The sequence below is a fragment of the Helobdella robusta genome (assembly GCF_000326865.2).
Source record: "Helobdella robusta unplaced genomic scaffold HELROscaffold_116, whole genome shotgun sequence".
Classification (NCBI taxonomy): Eukaryota; Metazoa; Annelida; class Clitellata; order Rhynchobdellida; family Glossiphoniidae; genus Helobdella; species Helobdella robusta.
Window position 1 is genome coordinate 120,112 of NW_008703643.1, and position 9,743 is coordinate 129,854.

General features: G+C 31.2%; 1 protein-coding gene across 1 annotated transcript in view; it reads right to left on the reverse strand.

Annotated features, from left to right (window-relative positions):
- The window catches only part of HELRODRAFT_186277 (hypothetical protein), a 19,742-nt gene that overhangs the window by 5,653 nt on the left and 4,346 nt on the right, over positions 1-9,743 (reverse strand). Inside the window, exons 5-10 of the mRNA XM_009013306.1 lie at positions 7,965-8,039; positions 5,443-5,470; positions 4,956-4,998; positions 3,389-3,443; positions 2,696-2,776; positions 2,205-2,297 (exon numbers count right to left, since the gene is read on the reverse strand). Coding sequence (XP_009011554.1) covers positions 2,205-2,297; positions 2,696-2,776; positions 3,389-3,443; positions 4,956-4,998; positions 5,443-5,470; positions 7,965-8,039 — 375 coding nt within the window. The remainder of the gene's footprint in view (positions 1-2,204; positions 2,298-2,695; positions 2,777-3,388; positions 3,444-4,955; positions 4,999-5,442; positions 5,471-7,964; positions 8,040-9,743) is intronic.

Consider the following 9,743-nt stretch of genomic DNA (forward strand, 5'->3'; position numbering starts at 1 on the left):
TTCGATTTTTCTCACTAAAGTTTTCTCACCAAAAAACTTCGAAAAAACGAACTACAAACATATTAACGCCAAACATTCGGTAGAATATATAGAATATATTAAAATATATATATATATATATATGCGTGTGTACGTGTGCGTGCGTGTGCGTACGTGTATTTGTGTGCGCTTCTGTGTAAGAATCTAAGAATTAGTGTCGGAGTCGGATTTTTTGTAGGGGCCGGATTTTTTCCAGCTCAGCTCCGACTCCGGAAAATGTTATTTACTTTTTTAAAATTTTTTATTTTTTTTCCTGAAAATTTTTTTAAGATTGTGTTCTTCAGAAAATAAATATACGTAGCAATAAGCAATCATCTTAAATACTGGAAATAAATGCTAATAATGTGTATAAAAAAAAAACATAAAAATAAAATAATTTTACCACTAAAAAAACAATTACACTGACCGATTTTAAGAGTTTTCTAGAGTATTTTTATTTAGTAGTGATAATAAGATGAAATTATGATGCAAAATTTGAAAAACTTTTCCGAAATTCTAAACCCGGAGTGAAAAACTTTATCCGGATTCTGAGTCGGATATTTTTGAGGGGCCGAGCCCGATTCCGACAAAACTGGCTAGAATGCACTGATTTTATACATATAAATCCATTTCACTGGACGGATTACATTGAATTATATTGAGTGTGGAAGATTAGTAAATTATGGTGATGTCAATGATGATGAAGATAATGATATTAATGACGGCGATGATGACAATGACGATGATGAAGATGACACAGAGTTTAAAAAACGGCACTTGAGACATTGTAATGAAAAGAACAAGCCTCTAGCTAGAGCTACTTACATTTTGAACTAACTTATCTTCATTCATGTACACATAAAACGTACATACATTCAGCAAGAAGAAGTCGAAGACAATTATCAAATCTCATCATAGAACAGCTATAAGTGGTTAAAAATTTCTAATTTAATCTCAATTTAACCCAGATATTTGCATGCATGTTTACTTTTTATCATCAGCTTTCAACTTTCGATTTCATTAAATAAACCATTCAAATCAACGGGCTTAAAAAATTTTAAAACGAACTTTAAAATTTCTAATTATTAAAGCTGACAGCTAAACATCAGAAGAACTAATTATAAAGCAGTGTAACCACATAGCACCTCACATCCTCTTCTTTATCATCATTCTTATTATTATCGTTTCGTAAAAACCTGAAAATTTATAACATCTGAAACACAAACTTCAATCTGAACTAATCAAATGTACCAATCCTTGTATAAACGACCATCTATCTGATTATTCATCATCTTTCGAAGATTTTCGTTTCTGTATTGGTTTCAGACTTCTTAGAGGAATTCATTAACTAACTAACGCATACAGCGCAAGCTGTGGAGTTATAAGTGTAGGTACTATGTTATATAAAATAAACAAACAAATGGAAAGCAAAGCTTATATTGATTAAATTATAAAACTGTTGCTAGAGTTTGATCACTGACTTATCATTTGATTACATTACCTTTTTCTAAACTTCACAGAGCATTTTTTTATAAGTTTTTGAGGTGCTATAATAATTAGTTTTGTCTGATTGACATTCTAAAATTTTGAAGTTTACATGGAAGCTTAGTACACTAGATTCTTACAAACCAGATACTAAACGTTAATATTTCTATCCAACTATTTCTTACTACTCTGTATTTTATTCCTATTTTGATATAATATACATCGTTATAATATTTTCAACAGTAATAAAGTTGGCAGTAGGAGACAAATCCTATTTTGGCATAATTTTTTCTCTACAAATGGAGATTCTTCCGGTCTCTTCACATATAATTCCACTTTCCATTTACATGTTTTTAATTTCAATTTAGATTGGAGAGCGCGAAACCATTTTTCGCTGTTGGCAATTTACCAAAGCATGAAGCGACTGAAGTAAGCGACTTGTCAATAAACATTGATCTAAAAAAAACACCATCTACACAAGATACCGCTAACCAAAACACCGCACAAACGTGAACATAAAACATATAGACACAAAAATCAAACACATACAGACAGAAAAAGCAAACACATACAGACATAAAAAACAAACACATACATACAGAAAAAACAAACACATAAAAACACAAAAAACAAGCACACACACAAAATATACAAAACATAAAAACGACAGAATGTGCAGTAGAGTAGAGTAGAGTACATACATTTGGTAGGAGTGCGTTCATCGAATAACCACATGGTTCAAATAACCAATCATCTATAATGGCCCCTGGCAGGATATCCAATATTCCTGTTTTCTGGAGGGATTGGTGTGTGTTTGGTTTGTGTGTGTGTGTGTGTGTGTGTTTGTTTGTCTGTGTGTGTCTGTGTCAATTTGTATTGGTCTGAGTGTTTGTTAGTAATATATATATACAATTATAGATAGATGAATATATAAAAATTAATGTCTTCAGTGTGGAAGATAACATGGAAGAATTAAGAAGGCAGTAAGGAAAGAAGAGCAACATTGGACTGAAAATGTTGACGTCATTGAAGACATTTGACCACAAGCAAGCATCATCCCTTTTCAAACAAACAAAAAATAAACAAGTCACAGAAATTGAATGAACGAATGAATAAGTGAACAAACAAACGAATGAACTAACGAACAAAGGAATGTGCGAATGAACGAACGAATGAATAATCAACCACCTACCTCAGTTAGCTGACTAGCGGTGAGACCATAGGACTGGGTGAACATGTTCATGACATCTTGGTTCACATCCATCATCATGATGTGTTAACATTAATAAAAATGATTCAGTAAGAAACGGCGATGAAGATGGCGATGAAGACGACAAAGGTGATAACGGTGGCAACCAAACGCGAGAGAGCCGAACGAATTGAAGCAGGCCAAGCAAGATAAAATATTCAATTAAGGACAATATCTTCAGCAGGAAAGTTATTTATGAGTTTCTGAGACGTACTGAACTCAGCAGAATAAAGCAATAATAATAATAATAATAAAAATAATAACACCGATGTTAATAATGTTATAAATTAATCAAATAATTAATCTGAATTGAATAATTTTCAGAAAGGGCAGTGTGTTCTACGCAGCCGAACACATTGCAAATGAAAAGGAAATTATTATATGTGAAAATCTTTTAGAATTTTGATTAGATTAAAATAACATATATAAAAAAAACAACTGATATGATTCTGTAAAAACAGCTGGTAATATTTGAGACCTATCCTGATGTATTCCAAAAAATATATCTTTTTGAATGCCAATCAAAACATCACAATGAAAAAATATCCCCACCCCGAACTCAACAGATTTTGAAAAATAATAATAATTTATATTTTAAAAAAAATTTTAAAAATATAAACAATTAAAAAAGGATATTTCTAATGTCTGGTCGGGCTCTGTGATGTTGAATCTATCCAAGGTATATATGTACCTGCAAAAATGAATCAATGGATGGACGAAATAAATGGTATTGGCAGTGACAGACAAGCTGATTGATAGGGAGATATTACATTAGCACTGATCTAATTGAATCTTAGTGCAAAGGAATGTATGGCAGACAGCTGATGGAGAAATAAACTTATAGAGAATGATTTCGACATAGTCTAAGCGATAGATAGATAGATTGATTGATAGATTGATTGATAGATAGACTGATAGATTGATTGATAGATTGATGATAGATTGATTGAGTGAACGATTGGTTGGTTGATTGATCGATCGATCAATCGATCGATCGGTAAATTGATTGATCGATCGATTGATTGATTAATTGATTGATTGATTGATTGATTGATCGATTGCTTGACTGTGATTAATTTTATGTCTTATTAGATATATGTGGCTGAAATAAGATAAGGTTATGATTAATTTGAATCAGGATATAGAACGGATCAATGAAATAAAAATACGAACAAATGTATCCTATTATAAGTTATAAAATGTGCGTGTGTGTGTGTGTGTGTGTGTGGAAATAGTAATTAAAATTTTCCTTTTCCTTTAAACTTAGAACAAACTCCTTTAAATTGCAAGCATATGAGAAAGAGCAAACGAACTGAATCCAATGCACCGCAAAAACCTCATCAGTATTTGAGCATTAACATTAAGTAAACACTGGATAAACTTTTTAATTTGGAACAATTATAAGCCGACTTATGTATGAAAAGAAAATGTATGCAACTTTTAATAGGAGCAGACGTTTGGAGCGGCAACAATAACAGAGTCAAGTCAACAACTAAATCTAATTCAATTTCATTGTTCTCAATTCAACAATTTAGGAAAGAATTCAAAGATTTTGAATGAAGTCGATGAAAAAAAATGATTTTAAATTTTATCAATAGGTATACAGTTATTATTTATTTATTTATTTATTTATTATAAATTCAGAGATAACATCTATGAAAAAATTTGTTGAATAGTTATTAAATTTAATTGAATTTTAATAGCAGTGTGGTATGAAATAAATAGAATAACAACATGGAATGTTGGTTAGTTGGGCTTAATTATTATATCATTACATAGGTAGGTACTCAAATAATATGCCAAATATGTACTATGCCATGAGTGTGAGTATGGATACGTATGTGTGTGTGTTGTGTATGTTGTGCGTGTGTGTTGTGTGTGTGTTTTTGTATGTGTGAGTGAATGTATGTGTGTCTTTATGTGTCTGTGTGTGTTTGTGTGTGTGTGTGTATGTGTGTGTGTGTGTGTGTGTGTGTGTGTGTGTGTGTGTGTGCGTGCGTGTAAGCAAATAAGGATTTGTGATTCGTTGTAAAATACAATGTGATTTAGTTTATCAAGCTGTTGATTTAAGAATGAAATAACAGCAACTTGCAACAGTAACATAATCAATGGTGAATGGATGTTGAAGCAGATACAAATCAATTTGTAATGGATGGTAAGGCGACGACAAAACAATATGTAGGATGGATGGATGATCGCATACCAACAATCCTTGTTCAGTTTGCCAAGTACATACGCAGCTCCATCTGAAACGTTGGATGGATGGATGTTTGATAGGATGGATGGACGATTGGATGGATAGATAGATGTATGGATGGATGTATGTAAGGTTGTATGGATGGATGGGTGGATGGATTGATGGATGAGTGGGTAGACGGTTGAATAAAATGATGAGTGAACTGCAGAAAGATAGTTGTCTAACTATCACCATCAAACCCGTTACCCGATATACCTTTAACATCATCATTAACATCAACAACAACAACATCAGTAACCATCTGACAACAATATCAACAACAACAACAACACCAGCAACCGTCTGACATCAACATCATCAACAACAACACCAACAAAAACATCAGCAACCGTCTGACAACAACATCAACAGCAACAACAACAACATTAACAACAACAACAACAACATCAGCAACCATCTGACAACAATATCAACAACAACAACAGCAGCTAACCTTCGAACAAAGTATCCAACATAGCCACCTGAATGTTAGGAGAGGAAAACAAAAAATGTCAACAATTCCATTACCCTAATTTAAAAATTATCAATAAAGCATTGTAAGAATAGAAAAAAATATCTACAAACTAAAACTAAAAAAAATAAAAAAAAATAAAACATATAAAACCACCAAATTATTGCTTAAATCTCCGCTCAGAATGAAATATACAAAACCATCAAATTATCAATTTAATCAAACATTATATACCTTTGTTACTTTTGCTAACTCAGGAGTGGAAAAACTAAGCCAGCCAGACATTATGACCAAAAAAAGGAGCCACAAATCTTAAAAAATTCTTCCTGGGTCAAAAAGTTTTGCTATTAAAGTACATATGTGGCCTTAAGGTGAAATATTATTATAGTTCTTAATGCGGCCCTCATAGCTAAAAGTTTGCCCACCCCTGTCCCAACTGATGTTTAACTGCATCTAATAATAATCCCATTCCTACTTATTCTAATTTTCAAACTTACAAAATATTTTACCTACCATTTTTTATTTCTAACAAGCTCCAAAATTTCTTCATGTCCGTACTCTAACTCATATTTCTTTTATAAAATAAAATTGTTACAACAGAGCCACACGTCACAGAGTTTAGTAGATTACATTCATTAGCATGATTTTGAATGGAAAGGCAAACAACTAAAAATAATAGAGATTCCTGGAATGAGTGTAACATGGTGAATGAGTTCTGACCACTAATTAGATATTTTATACCAAACTCAATAGCAGGCTTAATGGAAAAATAATTTAAAAATAATAATAATAATAATAATAGTTGTTGTTGTTATAAAATAATAATAACAAAGACCATAAAATATCTCATAGAAATGTGAGAAAATGAAGGAGGAATAAGACAGGAGAACGAAAGAGGAACAAAAGTAAAGATGAAAAGAGAGAAAGAGAAAGAGACAGAAAAAGAGAGAGAGACAAAAAAATGGAGAGAGACAGTGAAGAGAAAAAAGAGAGAAAAGAGGATAAACATACAAAAAAAAACAACAAAAAAACCAGAAAAAACCAAGTTACAACTGCAAACATCACTCTTCAAAATTGATCAAAGTAACTTTTTGGCCAAAAATACTGAAAATTACATCACAGTAAGAACAACAATAACAACTATAATAGCAATAAAGCACAACTACAATAGAAAAGTCAATAATAATAATAATAATAATAATAATAATAATAATAATAATAATAATAATAATAATAATAATAATAATAAAGATATAAAAACCTCAAATAGCAAGGCAACCATGCAACCATGCATGTATATTTATCTTGGTTTCCAAGGTAGCAATTGATTTTTTAATTTTTATCTCAAAGTGTCATTAATTATTAATTATATTAAAGGTAATTATGTAATAGGTAATTATATTACATATAAAATGAAAAAAAAAATTTCTCAATAAGTAATTCAGTAATAAGCAAGTGAGCCATATTTGGGCCGCAAAAAAGAAATGCTTCCATTTTCCAAAATAACCATCAAGAAGAAATTATTACTATAGAACATTTCTTCGAATCGTTGTTGATGGCGTCAAAAAATAGAATTAGATTGCCTATACTGCAATTTACATGATTGGTTAGTCGGTCGGTTGGTTGGTTGGTCGGTCGGTCGATTGATTGGTTGGTCGGTTGGTTGGTTGGTCGGTTGGTTGGTTGGTTGGTTAGTTGGTTGGTTGGTTGGTCAGTTGGTTGAGCGCTAAAAACAATTACATACAAACAATATTTTGCATGCTCAGTTCTTAAAAAATGTTTTTATAAACATTGCTGATCTTACAATTATAACTGTGCAACAGAAGAAATCTTTTTAAACAAGCCTACAACCATTTGAAATAATCGCACGAATCATTTTACCACGGAAATTTCTACGGACATACATCGGATCATAAATAATGATTATGCCGTTAACGTAATATGGAATATAATTACTATAAGCCATCATCGTCGTCGTCGTCACCATCACCAACGTTTTAAAACAACCCAGACACATAAAAAATAATAATGGAGATGCTTGCTTGAAAACCTAACGTGAGCCACCCCCGCATAATTGCTGGTGTTTCTGCCACACCACCATCCTCAATTAAATTGCACTGGCAAAAATTGAGACAGATAGAATGCGTTATTTTAATTTTCGTATATATTTTTTTCAATACTTTTATATGTTCAGTAATTATTATTTTAAATCTCCTTGATTCTTCATTCTTTTGATCAATATCTTACAGTGCATCAAAAGAAGAGCCAGTTACATCCTATAAGAGTTACATTCTAAAGAAAAACAACCAAACCTTAACGTCTTAAAACTCAGAATCTGATTTAAATAAATTACAATAACCAGTCAAACTATGAACTAAAACCTGAATGAACGAAAACGAATTAACGAAATAACAAACAAACAACTGGAAGAATAAATGAATGAATGAATGAATGAAACAAGACTCGAGAAAATGAATAAATAAATAAATAAAAATAATAAAAACCTCTTGGTCAAAATGCCTGTACGTCTCCGGCTGCAAATCAGGGCGCAAGTAATTTTTGTGAGAATAGAACACATCCTAAAAAAAATTTTTTCAGAAATTATAATTAATAATTATATTATAATATAATTAAATTTATACAATAACATTGCAGATCTATAATATATATATATATATATATATATATATATATATATACACACGCACACAAGCACCACACACATGTATATAATATATATATATATAAAGTAAAACATACAAAATAGATTCATCAAATTGTCCGCTAATTAGTGTAGGTATGGAAGATATGTGTATCAACCTTTTTGTCAGCTGTAGTCCATTATTTATGAGTTTAAAATAGCAAAACCACATCAAAAACAGATTCCAGGAAAATTTAATAATAATAATAATAATAACAACAATAACAACAACAAATAATAAAATAAAAATAATAAAATATTTAATAGATATATAAATATATATCTGTAGCCGGCAGTTAAGCATTACCGTTCAAAACCAGGGTTGATAATACCAAAAAGTGATACTAAACTGAACCATTTGTAAGATAATCATTATTCCCTTCTTTCTTTAATTCGTCCATTCATTAATTCATCCATCCAGCCATCCATTCACCCATCTATCTATTCATTCGTTTAATTAATCATTCAATTAATCAGTCAATCATTCATTCATTCATTCAATCAAGCACTACATCAATCATTTTTTTCCCAATCATTTCAACTAGCAGACAAACAAGCTGAACGATCAAGGACTTTTTATTACTTAATACTTCCACAACAAAAAAAATTATATTGTTGTATAGGTGGCTTAAAAACTACTACTACTACTAATACTACCACTACTACTACTACTACTACTACTACTACTACTACTACTACTACTACTACTACTACTACTACTACTACTACTACTACTACTAATACTACCACTACTACTACTACTACTTTAACCACTACTTCTACTACTACTACTACTACCACTACTACTACTACTACCACTACTACTACCACTACTACTACTACCACACTACCACTACTACTACTACTACTACCACTAATACTACGACTACAACTACCAATACTACTACTACTACTACTACTACTACTACTACTACTACTACTACTACTAATACTACTACTACTACTACTACGACTACTACTACTAATACTACTAATCATAACAACCATAATAAACATGAAGCAATGAAATTATAAATATGGACAGTCAGTCACACCACAATAAAAACCATTAAGTACTCTTTATTGGCCCATATAACATTTAGAACTGTGTGTACAGTACATACATGTATACAAACAAACAAACATATATACGAACGTACATACATACATACGTACGTACGTACATACACACATACATACACACACAAACACACAAACACACAGATACATACATACATACATTCATACATACATACATATATTCATACATACAAACATTTATACATACATGCATACACACACATGCACATACAAACATGCGTTACATACCTGTACAAGTAAACACCCACATAAAAATATTTATTATTCAATTAAACTTTGACACATTATAAACAGATTTGATTTTATGATAGCTCTCAGAATGTTAGACCTCCACGCCAAAATAACCAATAAACAAACCAGCCGACCAACCAACAAACAAACCAACTAACCAACTAACCAAAAAACCGACCATCAAACCAGCCAACCAACCAACCAACCAAGAAATTGACCATCAAACCAACCAACCGTCAAACCAAATCAA